Source organism: Rutidosis leptorrhynchoides, chromosome 9 (assembly GCF_046630445.1).
Source record: "Rutidosis leptorrhynchoides isolate AG116_Rl617_1_P2 chromosome 9, CSIRO_AGI_Rlap_v1, whole genome shotgun sequence".
Classification (NCBI taxonomy): Eukaryota; Viridiplantae; Streptophyta; class Magnoliopsida; order Asterales; family Asteraceae; genus Rutidosis; species Rutidosis leptorrhynchoides.
The window spans coordinates 42,460,678-42,486,305 of NC_092341.1; the positions used below are offsets into that span (position 1 = coordinate 42,460,678).

Genomic DNA, 25,628 nt, shown 5'->3' on the forward strand with positions numbered 1-25,628 from the left:
TCTTAGAATGAAGACGAGGAACGGACATGATATTGGTGAGCAAAGCGACGACTCTGAGTTCACGGCTAAGGTTGAGGCCATCTTCGAACGTCAAAGGGCGGGATTTCTAGAGGACGTCAAAAAGATGTTCTTAGACACGATTGACGAGAAAGTAGTCGATCTAGTCAAGGAACAAGTTAAGATTGTTCTTCAAGAAGATAATGTTAAAAGGCGGGACTTCTAATACAAGAACTTCAAGGATGCTCAACCTCCCACTTTCGAGGGAGAGCGGGATCCGCTTAAGAGTGCTCGTTGGATCTCCGATATGGAGGGGGCTTTTCGTACTAGTGAGTGCCCTCTCGAAAAGAAGACGAGGTATGGTAGTAGTATGTTAAGGGGTGACGCCAAGTTGTGGTGGGACGCGAAAATCCAACTTTATGGTGAGGAACAATGTATGGACTTCACATGGGACGAGTTTAAGGCGGAATTTTTCAATGAGTATCGAACTTCGGCCGATCTTTCTAGGCTTAAGGACGAGTTGCGTGCTTTGAGGCAAGGGTCAATGGATTTAAACACTCTCAAATCCGTTTTCTTATCAAAGACCCAATTTTGCCCGGAGTATGTCGGTAATGACAAAATGTTGAAGGAAGACTTTTATCGAATCTTGAACGATGGTTATCAAGAGAAGATAAGCGTAAACGTGGTGAAAACTTTTGACGAATTGTTTGACATGGCGAAAGGTTTTGAGACGCTTGTCCTAAGGAAGAGTGGTTCCGATGTTAGTAAGCGGAAGTCCGAGACTACGATGCATTCGAACAAGAAAAGTAAGAGTACTTCCGAGGGCGGCGGAAGCGTGAAGAAGAGTGGTACCGGCGGTTTTGTACCCACGTGTTATAATTGCGGAGAACGCGGTCATATGTCACGCGAGTGTATGAATGCGAAGTCTAACAAGGTTGTGTGTTTTAATTGTCGAAAGGAGGGACACCGAAAGTCGGCGTGTCCGGATTTAGTTGGTAAAGCATGAGAACCTGACGATGGTGTTCAGGTACTATTCGACTATCTTATTGAATCGTACTTATGATTGTGTTTAATGCATTTCGTGTTAGTGCGTAGTGTAATGAGGGGTAGTGTTCCTTATGGAATCACCCTATGTTGTTGGTCCGGTTGTCGGGCGAAGGGCATAAGACTTGGTGTAACCAAGCATTCCTTGATATTGGAAAAAGTTTATACCAAGCCACATGTGTGGGTTTGGGTGTTTGGATGTTAGAGCGTGTACGCTCTCGTGTTGAGGTCGTTAAACCGTGAGGTTCGTCGGGTGGATAAAACCCGAGAGGTCTAGTGTTGATCTCGATGTGTATTGGTGAAGGACTCTACATGATGCGACGTTAGGTGCCTTCTTCCATACCTACAAGCATAGTGTTCGACTCTGATGGTGATGCGGTTACGTTGTACTTAGGGTACCGGGGATAAAACCTTAGGTGCATGAGTGACTAGGTGAAACTTTGGTAAGTTATGGCAATCAGAAAATTGCAAGGATAAAGTTTGTGTAAATTGTGGTGCACTTTTTGTTCGAAGTGCTTGAGATTAGGTTGAGGACCTTAGTATGTCAAGGTTGGAGCGAGATATGGTAATGGGTCGTGTGAACCCAATTGTTTGTAAAGTCTACCTTGGGTAGCATTGTACGGTTGTACAAAACGTGGTTATGGAACGTAGTTCCAAATGGGGGAGTTACACTCCCGCACAAGGAGGTATTAGTATGAGATTTCGGATGGTGTTTTTGGTAGATCATAAATTTGTGTCGGGACCTTGATTTTTGGTCGATTTGTGGTAGAGTACAATTTCGGTTAAATTGTACTTATGATTTTGGACTTACATTATCACCGAGGTGGTAATGTGGTAAATCTCGTTGAGAGGTAATGGACATGTTTAACGAGCAAGGTGAAATCCCCCGGTTAAGGGATGTGTGTGTCGGATTCTCTTCTAGAGAATTATTGCTTTGTGCCTATGTGCGATATAGGTGGTTCTTGCTCGGTTATGATGGCGATATTCGCGCGTGCGGATATTTCGTGTGCGAAAATTCCTAGATGTGTGGAATGATTCCAAGTATGCACATATACTTAATTTGTTTATATGTATTGTGGCAAGTGTCATCCAATTGTGAGGGTTCACTTTTCGTTGGCCACGGTTGAAGTGTGATAAGTAGTAAGTGTTATCCGTTAAGATTCACTTTTCGTCGGCTACTTATTGGTGTGTGGAATGCGTTTTCCGTTAGGGATCGCTTTTGTTTGGCCATGTGTGGGTAGAGGTAAGTGTGATCCGTAAGGATGCGCTTTTTGTCGGCCTCTTGTTGCGTAGTGGTAAGTGGTTAACGTTTGATCTACCGCTTTTCGTCGGCCACGTACGCGTAAGGATGTGGGGCAAGTGGTATCCAATCGTGAGGATTCACTTTTCGTCGGCTCCATTGTGTTGTTTATTGGCCATGTTATTGGTGTGTTGTTACTTTAGCGATGTACGTGATAAGGGTACGCTAAAGGGATTGCTAACTTGGTACGAGGATACGGAATGTTAGCTTGTTTATGTCATGCGGTCGAGGCATGAGTTTGTCCCGGTTCGGGGACGAAGCGAGACTTAGTGCTCGGTTTGGTAGAATTGGTGAATCACGGATGATGATTCTAAACGGAAAGGTAACCTTGTGTAAGGTCGCCTAAAGGATTTGTATGAAATCTTCGAATTTGGGGGAAATGTTGTGGACATCGAGTTTGGACGTATGTCGAAGGACCATGGATTTTGGTACTTGCTAAATTAAGTGACGAGGATCACGAGGACGTGATCGATTCTAAGTGGGGGAGAGTTGTAAGACCCAAATATTTATTGTACATAATGTATTTATGGTGTACGATGCGTATATGAAGTGTACGAAGCAAGTACGTGTTGCTTGCTCGAATGTCGAAGAAAACTGGACGTTGTTTGAGGTACAAGGTGTGTACGAATCTTTTCAACCCCAAATAAAGTTTGAGTTGATGTTTCAAAGCCTTACCATTGGAAAGGAAATCTTATTACGTTTCCAACGATACTTGGTTCATCGAAAACGGAGCTACGGTCAAAAAGTTATGGCCAAAACAAGTTTCTGAAATCTGACCTGCAGTGTGGAGCGGCGCGCGACCTTTTGGCGCGGCGCGCTGAATGGGTCTGATGCGTTTTTTTCAGCATTTTAAGTGTCTAAATGAAGGGTATTATGGTCCATTCACTTGTGGACGGATTTGTGGCTTTTAGATCAGTTTTAGATCCACTTTTGGATCATTTTCAAGTCCACAAACACTCTCATCTTCAACCTCAAGTTCTAGAGAGAGAGAAGAGTGAGAAAGCTTGGGAAAGGGAAGAAGGAGCTTGAATTGATCAAAGGCCCGAGTGTTAAAGTTGTTCCTCTCGTTCACGGCTACGTCGTGGTTGTTGTGGTAAGCTCTAACTCCGATTTTCATTGATTGGATTTGATATTCAAAGTTAGGGTTTTGATTATGTGTTCTTGAATAAGACCCACTAGTTGGTGAATGGATGTTTAAGCTAGCAAATGGTGTTGAAGACCATTGTTGGTGGGTTTTGGGTGGATGATGAAATTGGTTAGTTAATAATCATTTTCGGGTGTTAATATCACTAGTTAACTTAATGAAAAGTGATTATTAGTGAAAACTTGCAAATGGGTGTTTGACTTGAAATTTGGTCAAAATGGGTTTTTGTATAAATTGATGCAAGTAGGATGTTTTGATGATGAAACTTTGAGTAAAATAGGTTGTTGGAACATAATCACTAGTTAATGGTGATTATGGGTGTTTTGGGCGAGATTTGACTTAGTCAAAGTGGAAGTAAGTGCTAATGGGTCGAAATTGCACTTATTGGTGTTTTGGGCATAAGCTAGAGTGTTTAGCTTATTTATTTGTGAATTACTTAGGTAATTGCATTTGGACAATTAGGAGCTCAAGCGGGATTGCTTTTCAAGTAATCGAGGTGAGTGGAATATTTATACGCTTATGTATATAATTTGGTTGCTTGCGTGCGGTGTGGTAAGTGACATCCGTTAGGACTCACTTTTCGGGGACCACAATCGGGTTGGAAAATATAGTGAGTGATATCCGCGTGGATAGCTCTTCGTTGACTATATTTGTTTTGCGTATGTGGCGAGTGATAAACGTTTGACCTATCGCTCTTTGTCGGCCACGTGTGTATGTGTGTGTTTGGTTATGTGACGAGTGATTAATGTTTGACCTATCGCTCTTCGTCGGTCACATGTGTGTGTTTGGGCATGTAGCGAGTGATTAACGTTTGACCTATCACTCTTCGTCGGCTACATGTGTATGTTTAGATATGTGGTGAGTGATTAATGTTTGACCTATCGCTCTTCGTCGGCCACATATGTGTGTTGGGGTAAGTGGTGAGTGTTATCCGTTTGGGGATCCGCTCTTCGTTGGCCACTTATCGTGGGATGGTAAGCGGTTCCGCTTTTCGTCGGCCATCCTTGTGATTGAGGTAAGTGTTAACGTTTCGGTTGCACTTTTCGTCGGCCTCATGGTGCATAGTGGTGAGTAGTTAACGATTTTGACCTACTACTCTTCGTCGGCCACTTACGCGTGCGATGGGTGGTGAGTAGTTAACGATTTTGACCTACTACTCTTCGTCGGCCACCATCGAGTCGAATGTCGACATTGGGTATATTGGGATGTGTAATTTTATTAGCATTGTACGTATTCGTTTTTGGCATGTATTATTGTTGAGATCTCTATGCTAATGATGTTGACTTGTTGTACGTACGATTAATCGTTTATTTGTTATTGCGGTTTGCTAATGTTATTGTGTTGTTGTGTAGGTGTATGCAAGTAATTGGATTATGTATGTATGCGTATAAGTATTGCATTCACTAAGCATTAGCTTACCCTCTCGTTGTTTACATTTTTAGGTTCGAAGGCGGACGTGGCAAGGGTATGCTCGGGATTAGATGATTTTCCCATTTTGACGCTTGCTTGGATTCGACCTAGGATTGGGTAGTTCATTCCCAACATCATGCTCGTAGTTTGTTGGAACTTAAACTCATTGGGTCGAAGTTGTATTTTGTATTAAAAGGGGTATTTTGGGCATATGTGGGCCCCGCGATGTAAAACTCGTTTTAATTAATTAATCATGTTAGTTTTACTTATATTAATGTGTTGTAAAAAGCATTTCGTCTGAAAGTGTCGGGAACGAGTCTATCTTTTTTGCATTTAAAAAGCCCGGGGACAGGCCGTTTTGGCGCGGCGCGCCAGATAGGGGGCGCGGCGCGCGGGGTCACTGTACAGCAAATTTTTTTTTGTTTGTATTTTCACGGGGTTTGGTCGAGGGTTGGTTTGGGTTGTTACACACGGTTATACATATACTTTTCATACTGTTTTGAAACGCTGTTGAAGCACTGAAATCTCGTGGCCTATCTTACATTACTGTTATACTTTAACTATAGCTCACCAACCTTTGTGTTGACGTTTTTAAGCATGTTTTTCTCAGGTGTTTAAGGTTTGCTTGCTTCCGCTGTTGTACTAGTCATGCCTTGTAGACACCCGCTGCGCTTGTTAGAGTTGTCACCGCATGAAATGTTTTATTTGCATTCAAACTATGTTACCTTTTGAAACAATGATTTGTAACGACCATTGGGTCACGTACTATTACTAATTGCTTATGTTCATTGGAGCATACTTTTGTTGTAAGATATTTGATGTTGGTTAAGACATCACCTTTATTCATGAATGCAAACTTCTTTTGAAACCGCATATAGTATTTGACCTTGTAATGATCCTGTTGTTGATGATTCGTACACGATGGTTTTGTACAGGGCATCACAAATTGAACACCAGTAATTGTGGTATATATTGACCCTATAGGGAGGTTTTACCGGATTCGTTCACGGACCTCTACCCGGAACACTGCCCGAATGGATGTGCCCCCGGGTACCGTCGATCGGGTTCGGATTTTCGCCCGAACGTGTGTGTTACGTGCAAATGATGAGGGTCGATTAAATAAATGATCTACTGAAAAATAATCGCCGTTCGGAAAAAAATATTGTATTAAAATTATTATTTTATTTTTTTTGGGAAAAAACGAGAACTTTATATTAAACCAAGACACTTCATTAAAAAGATGAAGGCCAAACCACGATACAAACACTAAGTGAGTCAAAGCCCGCAACAAGATTTAAACAAGCCGAACAACACGAAAACAAATCTAAAAATAGACCAATGCACAACACAAGAACGCAACGAAACACACTAAACTAAAACAAAAAAACCGAATCAAATGAGCACAAAAGTTGGAATATAATCAAAAACCTCAAGGCTCGATTAATACCATTTAGCTCATCAAATCACACCCGCAATAGAGACCGAAAAAACAAATTACGACCAATGGTCAGATGCCCTCGGGAAAAAATTTCTCAACTCGGCATCGTAAACCTTACAACCCTTAATCGTTTTGGGTTTGGAAACCGCATTTGAGTATTAAAATTATTTAGTAAAGTGTTAATATGTTAAAATAATTTCATTTGACATATCTAGGCATTTCCCACTTTTATAATACTCATTTATCATTTATTTACTTTTTCAATAAATTTAAATAACCCAATATGGCCAGAGGCCACCTGGTTTCCACTTTCCACTTGCCCCATTTTTTACCTCCTGTTTTAAAGTAAATCCAAAACTAAACTACGAATAGTCATTTTTACCCCTTAAACTCCACCTACAATCTTGAATCATTCCGTCCAATATGTCAACATTAAAAGGGCAAATATGTCATTTACCTTAAAACAACCCCCATCTTCACCTTTCTAATGTAGTCGCTGAACAAGAACGCAGTCAAAGTGTCCTATTATTATTTTCAACAACTCTCACCCTCATTTTCCCATAACTTTTGCTTCAGTTTCCTTTTTTTTTTTTCATCAAATTAAATTAAATTAAATTATTCGCCCATTTTTAAATTTCAAATTCTCCGATTATTCTTCATTTTTGTTATTTGAGGAAAAGGGTATCTATGAAGTGCGATCATTTTGTGTTTGAGTGAAGAAAGTTGGTTACTTTGAGAGTTAAGTTTAATTATACAATTTTTTTTTACAAAAATAATGATGGATAATTATTATTATCATCAGCTTGCATCATCTCCTTCTTATAAGGATACACTACAGGTTCTTGAAGTTGATATACAGTTTGCTAATATGTTGTAAGTCTTCTTCGCACTCTCTATTATCACTATGATCATCTATTTTGTGTTTTGATTACAGTTTATTTAGAAGGAAAAAAAAAAGTATTAGGGTTGTTTAATAAATTTTTGTATAGAAATGTGAACATGGGTATTGCTTTTTATGTGCTGCTTTTGAGGTGAAATTTATTAATTTTCTTGATTTTGGGTTTTTGTGTTTTTAATTAATTTAATTGTGTAAGATTAAAATAAAAAAAATTTTGGCTTCTGAGGTTAAAGTTTTGAACTTTATAGCCATTTTATGAGTTTCAAGGAATTTTTACACTAATTGTTGAGATTTTGTTGTGAATTATTTATTATATATGTATGAAGTTATGTCAAATTGCAATTGAGACTATAATCTGTAATGCAGTTACATGCATTAAGTGTCTTTTTCATAAAATTGGCAGTATTGCAAGAAGATTTTCAAAATTTGTGATAATCAGAGAAACTTATGCCTACTAGGCTAAGAAAAATGATACATTGGTTTCTTAGTTTGACTTTGGTGGTCAAACCTAGGAGATTGAATTAGAAACTTGACATGAGCCCTGCATTTCTGCTTGATTTTAATTGAGGGTTAATTATTTGGTTAATGTTTTAAGATCATTTAGCATAGATCTCTTCATTCTTTCATATTCGAGGTTTCTTTGTGTACAATGGAGGTGGATTATAGAGGCATGGAGAGGCGGTCGCCCCCTCTAGACTTTGACTTGTTATGCTAAATGTTATAGAATGATGCTATGTAACAGTTTTTAACTTATGCAATGAATTACAAAGAATTTCACATTCTTTATAAAATCTTCATGTTCTGCCACTGTTCGTGTACGCCATCGATGTTGATTTGGTTGTTTGACCAAAAGTCAATATATCTACATTTTTTGACTCCTTTCTATGTCATGGAAGAAGAGTAAAAATCAACTACTATTAAGTGTATATTTTTACTAGTGGTAAGTTCTTTTGTTGTTTACTAAACATGCTCATATTATCAATCATATTGTGATGAAGTTCAAAATTGGTTAAATGGGACAATCCTTTCTTAATTTGGAATTGGAAGTTACGTAATGTTGATTTTCGAGTTTTAATCCATTATTTGCAGGGCAGCTTCTATTTCTAGGGATAAAAATGGTGCTTGTCTTCGAATGGAGCTTGGTTACAGTGACATAGCTTACATTTTATCATTTTTGCTCCAGTGGATCGATTCTCCGTGTTCATGCTTGCTTCAAACTTGTCTAAATTTCTGCCATGTGGTGGTACACAAGGTTAGAATGGTGTCTAACTTAACTAGATGTGGCAATTCAGGCGGGTTGGTTAATCGGGTGGATCGATTTGGCTTGAAACACATTTTCTTGAAAGTTCATATATACTTACTACATTGAATATGATCACGTTACTATGTTATTTCAGTTAAAGCTAATAGCCTAATATAATGATATTTGAAATTAGGGGTAGTTACGCATGAACATTAGTACATTACACTTTTGGGCAGCTCCTGCCTCTTTTGACCTCTTTATAGGCTTTTTTCTCACTTTTCTATTGGACCCTTTAGAGATAAACAAAATATTTATCGACCCCTCCGATAAGTAATAGGTCGAACTCTTGCATTGCCCAAACATAAAACAAGCGAGGTTGTAAAAGTCGCGAGTCGGGGCCGAGTAAGTTGGGACCTTGGAGGGACAAGTCGGCCGAGTCGGCGTTGACCAATGTTGACTTTTAGTAATAAATAAATTAAACACATATATATTACACATAGATATATCAAACATAAAACATTAATATTTCGAACATAGATATATGTCACATAATCTAATTTTAAGAAATATAAAATTTTGACCTAACTTTGACTTTGACCGACTCGGCTGCCTCAGCCCAACTTTTTAGCGTTGACCGACTTTTAAGGCGCTTTTGGGCGAGTCAAGACGGGCTAGTCTCTAAACCGACACGTCGACTAAAGCGGCCGATAAAAGAAGCAAAGGGTGAACAACGTTCTTCTTGAATTTGTGTCAGTAAGTGATCATAGTTTTGGTTTCTTTTCAGGTAATGCCAGATGAAAAGCCGAAGCCTACTTCACTTGGGAGAAAGGCATCAATTAGGGAGTTTTACGGTATTCTAACATTATATTATTTGTTTTATTAAATATTTTAGCAAAAACAATTTTCAATATTTTTTGCGATTCTAGAACTGAAATGTGATTGCTGTTTTTATCTCATATTATTAAATTGCAGACGTGATTCTACCTTCCCTTAAGCGTCTGCACACAAATCCAAAAGAGCTAGACATCAACGAAGACAATATAAATAGAACAGAAAAAAAGAATAAACGTTCAGATCGTGATATGGAACGAGAAGATGAATGTGGTATCTGTTTAGAGCCCTGCACCAAGATGGTTTTGCCCAATTGTTGTCATGCAATGTGTATCAATTGCTACCATGACTGGTAAGTTTTATCGATCGAGCGGTATATGTAATTAGTATTTTATGCTGTTTATGCTAAATCTTCAAGATTTGTACAGGAACATGAGGTCCGTATCGTGCCCATTTTGTCGGGGCAGCTTGAAGAGAGTGAATTCAGCTGATTTATGGGTCCTACCGTGTACAGAAGACGTGGTTGACCAAAAAACTGTGTCGAAAGAGGACAGAAAACGCTTCTATAATTACATTAACAAGCTTCCTAAAGATGTTCCAGATGCTGTTTTCTTGGTATACAATGACTACTTAATCTAATCTGAGTTGGTACAAAAATGTTTACTTTTTCTCGTATATTAAGTTTAGCGCGATTAGTTTTGCAGTTTATTTCTGCAAAATTATGTACATTCCTAGTGTAGAACTTCATTATCATTTACCATAGAGGTCATGTTTTCTGAAGCTTATGGGTCATTCGATGATTTTGATCATGTAATGTACTGTATTAGCCTTCTGTTACACTAAACTATCTTCTTTTGACTTTTTTAAAGTCAGAGCCTGAAGCTTTCTAAGTTCAATATAGCTTTGAAAACTAAGATTTTCGTCTAGTTGTTTAGTTTTTTGAAACAGTCAAATTTCATTATGAAGGCATCTAATATAATCTTAGTAAACTAATTCTCATTTCAACTTTGCTTGAACTTTGAACTTAAAAGTCATGAATCAGTCAATTTTGGATTTAGGTTTCTTGAATAATGTATAAGAATGTTGTTCTTATTATATAATCAATTAACTTAGTAACATTTTATATGGCTATTATTGATCGAGTCAATAGCAAGCGTCGATTTATTGACGACTTGACTGTCACTTAGAGCTTAAATTGAATGTGCAAGATTTAAAACTCATGAAAATTTGATCCTACCATTTTCATGGCGTCTCATGTTTTATTTTTTGTATATTATTTTATTATTTTTTAAAAAATTTCCTACTTATTGACCGGAGGTCCATCGGAATCAATCTCTTTATTTGTCGAAGAGAGGGAGGGAGGACTTTCTCTATTTCTTGGTGTGTATCAATCTGTGTAGAGAAATGACTTCTCTTTATCCAACAAATAGGTGAATGATTGTCTACATCACACCTCTTCCATACACCACGCATGTGGTATTGGGTTTTGTTGTTGTTAGTAACATTTTGTAAAATCCTTCAAACAAAATTTTTCTGTATAGTTTTATAAATTTGATAATGCATAAATAGGCCTGTTCATCGGTTTGGTTTCCTATTTTTGAAAATTTTAAAGGTAAACCGAAAGTCATACTGAAACCAACTTCCTATTTCAAATCCGAAACCGAACTGAATACTAATTCGAATTAGGTTCTATTTCGGTTAAAATAAAAGAAAATAAAAAAAATTCGTAATTTAACCAAAATAAATATCAATTTTAAAGTTCGCCTTTTGATTTTATAATCAGTTTGGTGTTTTCTTGGTTTCCATTCGGTTCAGTTTTTAGGTAAACCGTTTGAACCTAAATATTGAACACCCCTAAAGACAACCACCTCTTATTTCCGTTAAGAAAAGGTCAAAGAAGTCAAAATTCCACTTGAGTGTAATAGAGTGATATTAGGATAACATAATTTAGCACTTTGGTACCGTTACTAAGTCTAATCCTAGACGAGATGAAGATCTCGAGAGGGTCGTTAAATGCTGTGGCACCGTCAGTTTGAATGGATTAGTTTGACGACCAAGGTTTTTGACATGTGATGTGTGTGTGAGGCGGTCTAGATATAGGCCGTGTGCCGTAGGGTCTTTGTGTAAGGTTTTCCCTCTATATCTATAGAGATGAGATCGCGATTTTGGAGAAGGATTATGGGCTACTTATGGACCGAGCTCAAGTGCAAGCTCGATAAACTATGCGCATCATCAACATCATAATAGTATTTTAATCTCATATATATTAATGCTCAATAAATCATTAAATCAAGCTACAAATAAGTTCTTAATAGAGCACCCAAACTTAGATAATAACTACAGGATTACTACATGTGCCATGATAGAACTAACAAACAAGTTCAAAGTAATCTAGCCCAAATTTTGTTTACTGCTCAATAATGACCCAAATGGAGGATGAGTAAACCCGTCCTTAATAAACGATTCAAACAACGCCTTATTCATAGCTTCCGTTAAGTGAACCCCGTCCCAGTTAATATACTTCGAAGGATCTTTACAAGAGCTCGAAGATTGGGACCCACAAGTAGCAAGTACGTCAAAATTATATGGTGCACCATTCGATCCACAACATACTTTGTAAAGCTCTTTGAATCCTAACCGGTTTGCATTTTTAATGACAGAACGATACGCGTTATAATAGTCAGCGTAGATAATGATGCTTTTCGGGTACTTTTGTCGAAGGTCTCGGATCTTGGTTTGGAGAATGGTGTTGTGATTGGAGCTTTGTTTGTTGAGACTACCTACGCAGCCCATGTCATCACGATCGGACCCGGGTGCGAGTGCCATTGAGAGGGTTAGGCACCCTGTTGTTGGAAGACCTTCAACTACTATGTACGTTGCACCTTTGTTGAGCAATGCCTAGCAAAACATGTTGTTTAGGATATTGTACAAATTTTGATGCATAATATACAACTTAACATAAAAGGTTGACTACACATTTTTCACACATCTGATTATTTAGTCACTTTTTAGACAACTTTTTTTTTTTTTTTTTTTTTACGAGGAACCCCACTATGGGCCAGAGCACATTGGCCCCCCACCGCAGGTAAACCCCGGGTAAACGGCAAGCCAGCCCTCCACCGCTACCAGGTAAGGCATTCTCCAGTTTAGTCATTAAATGCGGGCACCCCTTAGGATTGAACCCGAGACCTCCCCTTCACTGAAAGTGCTGGTGGCCACCCAGGCTAGGCCTGGATGGTTACTTTTTAGACAACTTGGTAAGTGCATTATATCATGTATGATGTATAAGTACAATATAACATTTTTTTTTAGACAATGTTATGTATAATATAACATTTTAAATGTATTCCGTAGCTAGGATTAAACGTAGTACATAATATCTCAAAATGTATTTCTAAGAGTCTGTTCCAAGAATAATAATAAAGTATTTTTATGTGACGAAATGTTCAAGAAATCCGTTACGTGTCACTTTTTAGTTCTAAGTTAAAAAATTTTAAAAGTCGATAATTACATAGCGAAACACGGAAATGGACATATATATTATTAATTTAAAATAACATTTAAATCTTTCACGGGTTATACCTTTTAGTTCGACTCGAGTTGCGCTTCAACGATATCATTCTTTAACTACGAAATAATTTTACAAACTAAACGCAATAAAATATATTGAAAACCGAATCCCCGGCGCGAAGCGAGGGTTCAACAACTAGTTAAACACAATAGTTAATTTTACTATATTATCTAATACACAAAAATGGTGAATAGTAACTAGGGGCATTTTCGTTATTTCATTTTTTTCCTTTTTAATTCTAATTAAATTTCACTACACCAACAAAGACCCTCACACTCTTTTCAAATATTCAAATCGACCCCCCAACCAGGATGGGGTAAAGTGTCAAATCAGTATTTTCATAAAAAAATCTTAAATAAACTCTACCCAAATATTCAACGTGTCATATCTTCTCGCTCGCAACGAGTTAAATTTTTCCGACACCATCGTTAAACTCGAAATAATTTTAGGAACACAATGTCACTAACTATACGCAAAACGGACGCTTTTTAAAAACGCTAAATATTTGGGGTACTTTTCATACACGTTGATTTTTCGTTAAATTTTTAAAAGTCGATAATTACATAGCTAAACGCGAAGATGAACATATATTGTTAATTTAAAATAACAATTAAATCTTTCACGGGTTATACCTTTTAGTTCGACTCGAGTTGCGCTTCAACGACATCATTCTTTAACCACGAAATAATTTTACAAACTAGACGCAATAAAATACATTGAAAACCGAATCCCCGGCGCGAAGCGAGGGTTCAACAACTAGTTAAACACAATAGTTAAACAACTAGTTACAATTATTTAATTCTACTTACACTATTTATTTTGATAATTACGTGTTATCAAGAGTTCTAAGAACTCAAGTAATAAATAAATCTTAAAGTTAATACTCAGTAATAACAATAATATGATATTTTGAAGGTTTCCAAATATGAATAAAATATTTAATTAATTTATAACCCATTTACAGTTTAGTTAATTGTAGAGGTATTCACGTGATCCGGTTATTTTACATAAAGTTAATCCGATATCGACCATTACCTATAAATGATTAACAAAACTGTAATTAATTACTTATGAGGAATATCGATGATATCAATCATTTATACCACATCATAATCAGAATTGTATATTTTGCATATAATAATTAAAATTATTATTATTAAATCAAAATTACCTCGAGAAATCCATTAACATTGCGAATAGAAAGCTGCTGAATTGTTTCGGGTTCAACATTCGACCCAGTTGAATAAGCGTAATCATTAGCTCCAATTTCACCCACCCAAATCAACGTATCATCAAAAATCTTCTTACATTCATTTGGAGTCACTTTCATACTTTTACACTTTTGCCCCTCCAAGTTTTTATTAAACCATGCAAGTTGAGTTTCTAAAGATTGACTTTGTAAATCAAGAGTAAGATTATTCTTAACAAAGAACGAATAAGGTATTGCAGTGGACCCCGCAACAGCGTAGTTAACACCGTACGAGGTGTCGGCTTTTGTGTTATGATAAGGTGGTAAGTAAGGTAATGAAAGTGATTCGGTTACAAAGTCGATGACTAAACGGCCGTCAGAGTAACGGTTAGTGGGGTGATGGAAAAATGTACTACCGTACGGTAAGTTGGAAACGTATGTGAATGCATTTGGGCCGTTGCCGGAAGCAGTGTTTCCGGTGTCGGTGTATGAGTCACCAAATGCGTAGATTTTTTTAAACGGGCGTGGAGCTGATGTGACAAAACTGGTGAAGAATAGAAGGAATATGAAAATAGGGGTAGTGAATGGTGACATGGTTGATCAGGGGATGATGGGTTGATGGTATTATTTGTTGGTGATGTTTGTGGCTATTTATAGTTTGAAATAATTGAAATGGTTAAAAGTTCTTAAAGATAATAGAGTATGGGTACCATATAGAGATATTTTTTGTTAATAGATTATTTTCCAGAACGGCGAGTATTTTTATTCAGATTTATGTGTTTTAATCAAATGATCTCATAATCAATTTCGACTTTTCAATATATTATCTCAAAATGTGTTAATGAAATTTGAGATTGAGATATTTTTTTAAGAATGGTATGTCATTAGCCGAATCCCAATTATCTCATAAACGTAACTCTTAAAGCTGTACTCGATAAAGTAATTCAAGCATTATGGGTGGTACTTATAAGTTAGTAAGATGGTTATTTGAGGTGATTTTAAATAATGTAAAAGTAAAAGTTGTTTGTCCTAAAATTTTAAGTATAGCTCTAAAGAACTATGTTTAAAAAGATCAATGAATAAATTCGATGCGTAACTATTTGTTTTATAAATTATTAGAGCTGTAGGAGTCGACACTTATTCCCACCGTTAAATCATTTAACGCCGGCGACGGTGACATTTTCTCACTCCGTCCCGGCGTTAATTCGATGTTAAATGTCGCCGTTATGTTTCACCGTTACCCCCGCAACGGTGTGATTTCTTTTTTTTTTCTTTTCTTTTTTTGTTTCTTTTCTTTCCTTGTTTTTCTGTTTTTTAAATATTAAACATATTTAAATAATAAATTTAACACTGAGATTTAACACTGAACCATTTCTCATGTTTTGGCTTCAGTGTTAAATCCAGTGTTAAATTTAACACTGAGATTTAACACCGAACGACTCCATGTGCTCTTACTTTATGAATTATTAGGGAGAGGTGAAAGGATGGAGGTTAATAAATATGTTGGGGGTAGTTGGAAAATTCGGTTATAATTTACAGAGCTTTGAATATTGTGGGATGAATCGTACTCTTCACCAACTTGTGCGGCGATGATTAATTTATTTGTTGTTTTTTATATTCATTATTGTTATAATTTAGTAGGTTTATAACTACCTTTTGTAGTCTGGTTCTTGACTATAAACTACTAATAAATAACATAACGAAAAGGAGAGTATATGTATGAGTAGTGTATGAAAAATATATTCAGAATTGTGCATCTGTTACACCACACTTGATTGCATATTTATAGTACATAAGTTACTGTACAACTTTTATTCAACCTAATAATGCGTCAAAAGTTAAACAGTTAAAGAGATATGAATCCAATAAAATTGTGCAGCCATATCTTGACTTATGTGGCTGTAAAGATATTATAACACTCCCCCTTGGATGACAATTTTATTTGAGAGCATTTAGTACTGCCTCGTTAAAAACCTTGCTAAAGAAAACCCAGTGGGAAAAAAAAAACTTTAGCTAAGAGAAAAAGAGTGCAGCATAGAGTTTACTCCCCCTCAAGTAGACATCGTTGAGCTTTTACATCTTTTGAACATGCCTCATGCCAATATTACGAACATGTGTTCTGAAAATTGCAGTCGGGAGTGCTTGGGTAAAAAGATCAGCAGAGTTGTTGCTGGATTGAACATATCTCAACTTGACTTGGTTGTCTTTAATGAGACCTTGAGTATATGAGAAGAGTCTAGGAGGTATATGTTTTGTTCGATCACTTTTGATATACCCTTTCTTCATCTGTGTTATGCAGGCTGCATTATCTTCATAGATAGTTGTTGGACTTTTATAACATTATAGTCCACAAGAATCAATAATGAGTTGTATCATTGTTCTCAACCAAACACATTCTCGAGTAGCTTCATGTAATGCAATTACTTCGGCATGATTTGATGATGTTGCAACAAGTGTTTGTTTTGAGAACGCCATGAAACTGTAATACCCCCATTTAGGAATACATATCCAGTTTAAGATTTGGCTTTATGTGGATCAGATAAATAACCTGCATCTGTATAACCAAACAAATCTTGTTTTGAATCGTTAGAATAAAATAATTATAAATCAGTAGTTCCTCAAAGGTATCAAAATATGTGTTTGATCCCATTCCAGTGTCTTTTAGTAGTAGTTGAGCTAAACCTTTGCCAACAAATTAACTGCAAAAAAAATGTCAAGTTTTTGTACAATTTGTAAGATACATAAGAACTCCAATTGCACTAAGATATGGAACTTCCGATCCAAGAAGATCTTCATGATTTTACAGAGATGAAATAGATCAGTGTCAATATTGAGTGATTTAATAACCATAGGAGTACTTAATGGTTTTGTATTGTACATATGAAGATGTTTTAAAATCTTTTCGATATAAGTTGTTTGATGTACAAGTAAACAATTAGGCATATTTTCAATTTGCAATCCAAGGTAATACTTGGTTTTTTCAAGATCTTTCATTTCAAATTAATTCTATAGAAGTTGAATGATTTCATAGATCTCTTTATTTGTTCATATGATGTTAAGACCATTAACATAAATAACTACGATATATATATCTGGTCATTGTTTTCATAATTAAAACATATATGCAAATAAGTTTATATGTATACACTTTTCTTATCAAGTAATCACTTAATCCATTATACTATTGTATCAAACCATATAAAAATCTTTGTGATTCAATGGAACACATTTCTTTAGGTTTTGTATTAGATGTTTCTGATACCTTAAACTCTTCAGGTATATTCATATATATCACTATCAAGTGATCCATATAGATAAGTAGTAACAACATCCATGAGATGCATTTAAGTAACTACCAGGTTGATTAAGTATCTAATAAGTAATTGTATCCATTACATAAAGATAAGTTTTTCTCATAATTCATTTCTGGTCTTAGTGGGAAATCTTGAGTTACAAGTCTAGTTTTGCCTTGTAACTTCATTTGCACATTTCTTTTCGGATAAAAATTCATTTGTAATGTACAACATATAACTATATGGTCAAATTCATTTGAGCCTTCAGAGTCACACATATATATATATATATATATGTGTGTGTGACTCTGAAGGCTCAAATGAATTTGACCATATAGTTATATGTTGTACATTGCACATTAATTTTTAGTAGAAGCTTTAGATGCATATTTTTTTTTCTTGATGAACTATTTGTTTCATATCTAGCTTAGCAATTATTGTGAACATTTGGTCCCTATAGGAGCATTTATCTTTTAGACTTTTAGTTGATTTGTACTCGTCACAATTAGGGATGGCACCCGCGAGTCGTGGATGTGGATTCATTGGATCCATTACCCGTACCCGCGAATTTTTAAAAAAAAAAAAAAAAAATCAAATAACTGAAAATTTGGATTTTTTTTTTTTTTAACAAACATCCAATTGAACTCTTGTTCGTTGAAACAATTTGACTGTCTTTTTAACTTCCCATTATTAAACGGACCATTTTGATGCACACTCTTAAAAAATAATTTATTTTTTAAGTTTTATTATTCAACCTCCTTTTTCAAACGGTCACGTTTTTAACAAAACATTTGACACGTTTTGAGAAAAAAAAATTACTTTACTTTCCCCCTTTCTGTAAAACTCATTTAAACACTTTCTTGTCCATAATCACATGCAATGCCCCCACTTCATGGATCGAGTCCCGCGTTGCTTGCCATTCACCGACACCTCACATTTTACCCCAATTATTAGTGGAAATGAAACTACCCTTATACCATAATACCATATTGTTTTAATTTTTTTTTTCTTCCAGAATTCCAATTCCTAATCCAAGTCCTTTTCCATTCTCATTCCCAAAGTTCACTATTTCTTCCTCCTTTATGAGTGTTTCATCTAAAATTTCAAGGCTACCTTTTTTCACACAAAACAATTACTCCGTATAAACTTCGAGGTACATTGTTTTAATTTCTCAAAATTGCTTTAAACGTAAACCCTCTACAAATCAATTACCATGTTGTTTCTAAAATTTCAAGGTTTTTATTTTTATTTTTTTACTTGATTGTATATAAGATAAGATAATAAAAATAAAATATACTAAGGGCAAAATAAAAAAAAAAAAATCCAAATTCTTTAAGCCTGAAAATTTCAAGTAAACTGGGGCAGGTGTTTTCCATGCCCCCTAGTATTTTCGCCCCTGCCGGTAAACATAAATTTGCCTTTTTTTTATGAAAAAGTTACATTATCAACCCTATCAGTTTTTTTAATATGAACAATTAGCGTATAAGATATCAATAGAAAAAAAAAATTAAAGTTTTTGACAAAAAAACGTTCCAAGTCACCCATTTGCCACATTTTACTTTCACATATCAAAACAATAGTAATTTAGACTTTTTATTCAACTCACCCATTTGCCACATTTACTTTCACCTTTAAGTTTTGTAACACATGACTAATCTTATTTAACGCCATAATCATTTGATCTATTATGTTCTAAAATATATTTTATGGTTCATCATGTTTTAGTTGTTTTGAAAGTGGATATTTAAAGTTACTAGACCACATGTTCCTTCACTGAAAATGGGTAGTTGGGTTAGTGGCACACGTGTTGCTTTCCCCATATTTTTTTAACTGGTAAACAAATTATATGGAGTAAAAATAATCAGGATCCATAAAACAAACAAACCCTTACCTACCATTTATCTTTGAAGCTTACTTTCTGGAGCAGGCACCATAAACGATCAACCAAAAAAAAAAGAAATTATACATAAATAATAAATTTTAAGAATAAATATTAGTATGCATGAAATAAATAATGATAAATTGCATAAGTAATCATAAATGTTAGATAACATATAAAGACCCCATCGTATTCGTATTGATCGGAATTAATCTCGACCCACGGTACCGTGTTGTCAAATGACGTGTTGCGTACATAAAGTACCGTGTTGTCAAATGACGTGTTGCGTACAATCATGAGGTCTTATTAACATAAATATAAATGTTAGTGAAGTTAATAAGAGTTAGATTACAAAAAAATATAATTCAGGTGGTATAACCGACCATATATAACTTAAATAACATAAATATAAATGTTAGTGAACATAACTGTAAATGTTAGTATACATAAATAAATGTTAGATAACATAAATGTAAATGTTAGTATACATAAATAAATGTTAGATAACATAAATGTAAATTAGGCGACAATGTCGACCATATATCATTTAAGTGGTATAACCGACCATATATTAGTTAGGTGGCAGAGCCAACCATATTTAGTATAAATGTTGAGATAATCGTGCTGATAACGTGTTATAATTTAGTAGGTTTATAACTACCTTTTGTAGTCTGGTTCTTGACTATAAACTACTAATAAATAACATAACGAAAAGGAGAGTATATATATGAGTAGTGTATGAAAAATATATTCAGAATTGTGCATCTGTTACACCACACTTGATTGCATATTTATAGTACATAAGTTACTGTACAACTTTTATTCAACCTAATAATGCGTCAAAAGTTAAACAGTTAAAGAGATATGAATCCAATAAAATTGTGCAGCCATATCTTGACTTATGTGGCTGTAAAGATATTATAACAATTATATGTTTTATTTTGAGTTTTTTTTGGGGTCGAGTTTTCGACTCGTTTTGCGACGCGACTAATTTCGATGTGACAACCTACCTTACAAACTGACCGGAGTCATACATGGTGAACCTTTGTGGTTATAAGACCGTTCCCAACGGGCTTCGCCCTCACACCCTTCCTCGGCCGACCTCGAGGGCGCCGTTGGCATTCTACCCGCTCTCGGCCGCCCTCGATTCTCTTTCTTCCTTCCGTGCTGTTTTCGGTCATCGCTATAATATTTTGAGGACGAAAAAGTTAATGAATGTAGCCGTTGCCTAGTATTTTTTATCCGTTGCACTTCAACGGCTTCTTTTTTTTTTTCCTTCTCCTCCTATATAAATACACTCCAATCTTCCATATCTCAACACCATTCTTACATCTATCAAATTACTCCCAAATCAAACAATCTTCAAACAATCACTCAAAATGGCACCCACTCTCGTCCCAATTTACGTTTACCTCAACGGTGAGTTTTCGGATGATTGGAAATCGTGTACTCAAATTGGCGAAAGAAGAACGTTCGAAAACGTTGACGTTAGTGAAATGGATTTTTCGAAGTTGTTGAAGTTTGTCAAAGAAAAAGTGGACTTCAAACACTCGGACTTCGTGTATTACAATGACGATGAGAAAATATACAAGTTTCTTAATACGGACGAAGATTGGGGTGCCGTTAAAAATAAAGCAATTACGGCAAATAAACCCATAAAAGTGCATCTTCTTTTCATTGATTACGATTATCGTCCACCAAGAGAGAGTAGCGATGAGGAAGGATGGCTTAGCGATGATACGATTAACAAAAAATATTGATAGTCTTAATATTATGTATTCGTATTTATATGCTTAACTGTGTAATTTTTAAAAAAAAAAATGTAATCGTATCTTTGTTTATCAATAAAAGTGTTGTTTAAAAAATTTGTATTAATAATAATAATAATAATAATAATAATAGTAGTAGTAGTAGTAGTAGTAATAAATATTAATAAAATATGTGGGGTCATGTGATGGGGAGGGAGGATATCATGGTTGGTAGTGGTGTGTGATGGAGAGGAAGTGAAAAATAAATGGAGAGAGAAAGCTGATGTGGCGCTGATGTGGCGGTGTGTCCTGGGGAGGAAGTACGTCATGGTTGGGAGTGGTCTAAGAGATTTTTTGATACTCCATTGTTTCGAACATCTGACATCCCTTTCAACTTGGTGGAAAATTCATGATCGTCACTCTGCTACCACCTAATGATTTTTTATTATATGTTATAAATATATATTTTTGTAAAAGTTTTTATTATTTTTGCTAATATTTTCTATGAAATGTATAATCGTAGGATATATTTTTTGCTAGCGAGAATAATTATACTCACACTTACAATGTATAAGGTCGCTAAAAGACGAAAATACACTTTGAGCAACAAAAAAATGGCGTGAACAGTAAAAGATTGGGTTGTAATGATATAAACAAGTATTCGGGTCGGCCCGCTTCGCTGGGCCCAAAATCGGTAGCCAAAAAAAGAAAAAAAAAATGCAACTTCAAGGTTCGAACCTGCGCCCCTTTAGATTTGAACCAACCTCCTTACCAACTGATCTACGTATTCACTTTGATAAATGTATACTTTGTTTAATATACATCTTATAAATTAGAGGGTTTGTCAAAGTTAAAAAATTAGTCAAAAGGGGGTGAAATTTAACATAATGTAAAAATCGGGGGGGGGGGGGGGGGGGAGGTGACAAAATTGCAAAAAAAGTTCGAAATGAATAGTGCCATTTTTTTTTATCTTTTTGTGTTTTCTAATTGAATATATGTATAATATACGCACACTTACCATGTACAAGGGTGGTAAAAGACGAAAATACCCTTTGAGCAATAAATAAATGGCGTGAATAAAAGGTTAGGTTGTAATGATATAAGTATAATTAACAAATTTAATGTATATAGCGTGTATTTAATTTTTTTTATCGAAAATATTTATTTAAAAAGCTAGCAAAGCCTTGAATAATTACAAGCAGACAATGGAATTTTTTAATCATAATGTCATAGTTAATACAAGACTTCAAAAACCTATTAGATCCAATCACTTACTTTAGGCAATCTTATTGCGTGCTTATACAAAATTGTTACTAAACTTTTAGCAAATCGCTTAAAGAACGTGATTCATAAAGTTATTGGACCTCATCAATCGGCATTCGTTAAAGGGAGGCCAATGTTAGACGAAATTCTTGTGGCAAATGAGATTATTCATCATTGTAAAAAGGAAAAAAAAAAAATTTGTTTTTAGATAGACTTCGAAAAAACCTTCGATAGTGTAAATTGAAATTTTCTTGATGATATTCTTAGACAAATGAACTTTTGCCAAACATGAAGAAAATGGATGAGGGGTTGTCTAAGTTCGGGAAGAGCATCGGTTGTTATAAACGGGATTCTGACAAACGAATTCTCCTTAGAAAAAGGATTACACAAGCATGATCCTTTATCACTATTCTTGTTTATAATCGCCACGGAAATTTTAAGTGTTGCAATATTGGATGTTCAAAGGGGTGAAATTTTCAAAGGTGTGTCGGTTGAAAATAATGATATTCAATGTACACATCTTCAACGTGCGGATGACGCTCTTTTGTTTGGAAATTGGTTAATTAATAATGCCTCCACACTTATCAGAATTTTGAAGTGTTTTGGGGATGCTTTGGGGCTTCGAAATATGGCAAAAAAGTAAGATTTTCAGGCTTAACGTTTCTTTAAATGAATCGGCTGCATTGGCACATATTCTTGTTGTTCAGTCGAGTCTCTCTTCTTTAATTATCTCAAGTTACCGGTTGGCAAAAATATGAGTTCCATCTCCTCATGGACTGAAGTTATAAATCGGTTTTCATCTAGACTTAGTTCTTGGATATCAAATTCTTTATATATGAGAGGTAGATTTACTTTTACGAATCAGTTCTTGGAAGTCTACCTTTGTATTATATGACGTTTAAAATTCCAGTCGGGTAATGAAGGAGCTAGAAGCAATGCATCGAAGATTTCTTTTGATTAATATGTATAAAAGATCGATTACATGAGTATGTTTGAAGAAATGCCTCCTGAAGAAAGCTTCGGGAGGATTGATAATAGGTAGTCTAAAGGCATAAAATGTTAGTCTCATGACTAAGTGGTGGTGGAGGTTTCATGTGGATAAAAATTCATTATGGTGCAAGGTAATTCGATCTCTATATAGTGAAGATGGTAGCCTTAAAAATCGAGAAAACATTCCAAATATATTCCCTTTGGGCCAGTTTATACGGTGGTGGCTGATAACGGATTTAATGCCGAATGGAGTAACAAACCCCATAAGCTCGGGAAATATAAAACAACAACAACAACATGCCCAATCCCACATGCGTGAGGTACGGGGGATGTGAGACGTAGACAATCCTTCCCTATCCTAAAATAAAGAAAAATCATTTCTCCACTCCGAGTGAAACACTCACAAGAGTAGAGAAAGTCCTCATTCTCTCTGTTTGACGGATAAAGAGATTGCTTCCAAGAGGCCCTCTGGCCCAAAAAGTAGGATAAAATAAAATAAACTAAAAAAAATAAAGTAAATAACTTAAATAAATAAATAAATAAATAAATAAATAAATAAAAAGAATAAAATAGATACATACATGATAAAAAGTAATAAAATCGAGACGACATGAAAATGATTGATGTTTTAGCAGAGTAGTATATAAAATAGCTTATATTTTTACAGAAAATACTATTAAATACGATACAATTTTACACAAGATATTTATTTATTTAGAGAATGGATATACTTAAACCTTGCTACAACACTTATAGGCAGTATATCTAATCGTACAGTAGTGTAGTTTTTAGTAAGTCCGATTCGTTCCACAGGGAATCTTTTTAAACAAAGCTTAACGCTATATTAGTTTACTTTTATAAAAATACAAATATATATACAAGTAATATTATTATTATAAAGGGGGTTTTTTTTACCGTTTAATGACCGGTTTGTCGATTTTAAAACTTCAGTCGCAGTTAAAACCAAATGTAAAATAATAAATAAAAGACTTAATTTAAAGCGTAAAGTAAATAACGATAATGAAATTGCGAATAATAAAAGTGCGATAAAATAAACTTGCGATAATTATAAAGTACGATAATTAAAAGTGCAGTTAAATACAATAACAATAAAAATGCGATAATTAGAAGTGCAATTAAATATAAAATAAAGGAAATTAAATATGAAATAAAAGAATTATGCTTATTTAAACTTCCGTAATCACGATGTTTGACGTGTTGATTTTAGTTTTATGCCCATGGGTTAATTGTCCCTTGTCCTGGATTATTTAATATGTCCGTCTGGTTTTTGTCCATAACAGTCCATCAGTCATAAATATAAAGTGCGAGTGTCCTCGTCAAATTATCCTTATACCCGAAGTTAAATATTCCAACTAATTGGGGACTTAAACTGTAACAAGATTTTAATACTTTGTTTAATAATTACACCAGGATGTCGACTGAGTGTAACCCAAGGTTTTAATATTTTGTTATCAATTATACCAAGTGTCCTTGTACATAATTTTACCCCTGTTTTAATTATTCTAGTGGCTATTAATCCATTCCCGTGTCCGGTTAAATGAACGATTATTCGTACATATAAATACCCCGCCCATCGTGTCCGATCGAGTGTATATGGTAATTTATAGGGACGCCCAATTGTAAATCTTTATATTAACATTAATAAACTATCATTTAATTAAACAAATATAAAGCCCATTAATAGACCATAGTCTAATTTTCACAAGTGTCGTTCTTTTGTCCAAACCCCAATTATGGTACAAAGCCCAATTACCCAAATTTTAGTAATTAGTCCAACATCATGATTACTTCGGATTAAATAAGCATAATAATAACTTAGCTACGAGACATTAATATAAAAAGGTTGAACATAACTTACAATGATTAAAAATAGCGTAGCGTTACACGGACAGAATTTCGACTTACACCCTTACAACATTTGCTAACATACCCTTATTATTAGGATTGAAATTAAAATTAAAATTAAAATTAAAATATAAATATAAATATATACGATATAGATAGAGAGATGGATATATTGATGATGAAAAATGATCAGAATTCGGTTGGCTTTATAGGGAGTTTCAAACTTTGGGCCTCCGCGACTCGCGGCCCATTTTGCCTTCAAACTCCGCGAGTCGCGGAGTTTGTAAATACAGCTCACCAGCTTTTGGCTCTTTGTTTGCCGACGATTTATTTTATAAATATAATATATATATAATTAATATAATTAATTATATATTATATTATATTTATATATATAATTAACTTGTAATTTTTAGTCCGTTGCGTCGAGCGTTGAGAGTTGACTCATGTCCCGGTTCCGGATTTTCGAACGTCCTTGCGTACAATTTAATATCTTGTACTTTGCATTTTGAATCTTGTACTCT

The 25,628-nt window shown here is 34.9% G+C and overlaps 2 protein-coding genes across 3 annotated transcripts; one reads left to right on the forward strand and one right to left on the reverse strand.

Annotated features, from left to right (window-relative positions):
* The first annotated feature begins 6,994 nt into the window (after positions 1–6,994).
* LOC139867225 (E3 ubiquitin-protein ligase AIRP2-like) lies at positions 6,995–10,140 on the forward strand. Of its 2 annotated transcripts, none has more exons than XM_071855558.1 (5): positions 6,995–7,206; positions 8,321–8,483; positions 9,259–9,325; positions 9,447–9,657; positions 9,734–10,140. In XM_071855558.1, exons 1-5 carry the CDS (start codon positions 7,109–7,111, stop codon positions 9,942–9,944), a joined length of 750 nt encoding a protein of 249 aa, XP_071711659.1. In that variant the 5' UTR covers positions 6,995–7,108; the 3' UTR covers positions 9,945–10,140. The 2 variants fall into 2 exon arrangements, with proteins under 2 accessions (XP_071711659.1, XP_071711660.1); XM_071855559.1 differs by having other exon boundaries at positions 7,014–7,071; positions 8,339–8,483.
* Positions 10,141–11,582: 1,442 nt separating this feature from the next.
* On the reverse strand, positions 11,583–14,666 carry LOC139867321 (GDSL esterase/lipase At3g48460-like). Its single transcript, XM_071855682.1, has 2 exons — positions 14,048–14,666; positions 11,583–12,203 (listed from the first exon to the last, which is right to left on the reverse strand). Exons 1-2 carry the CDS (start codon positions 14,657–14,659, stop codon positions 11,697–11,699), a joined length of 1,119 nt encoding a protein of 372 aa, XP_071711783.1. The 5' UTR covers positions 14,660–14,666; the 3' UTR covers positions 11,583–11,696.
* Positions 14,667–25,628: the final 10,962 nt, after the last annotated feature.

Excerpts from the sequence above, each read along its gene's own strand:
- LOC139867225 (XM_071855558.1), top strand. The coding sequence starts at position 7,109 with ATGATGGATAATTATTATTATCATCAGCTTGCATCATCTCCTTCTTAT. Across the intron at positions 8,484-9,258 it reads GCCATGTGGTGGTACACAAG|GTAATGCCAGATGAAAAGCC; the intron begins GTTAGAATGGTG and ends GTTTCTTTTCAG. Across the intron at positions 9,326-9,446 it reads ATCAATTAGGGAGTTTTACG|ACGTGATTCTACCTTCCCTT; the intron begins GTATTCTAACAT and ends ATTAAATTGCAG.
- LOC139867321 (XM_071855682.1), bottom strand. The coding sequence starts at position 14,659 with ATGTCACCATTCACTACCCCTATTTTCATATTCCTTCTATTCTTCACC. Across the intron at positions 12,204-14,047 it reads ATGTTAATGGATTTCTCGAG|GCATTGCTCAACAAAGGTGC; the intron begins GTAATTTTGATT and ends ATGTTTTGCTAG.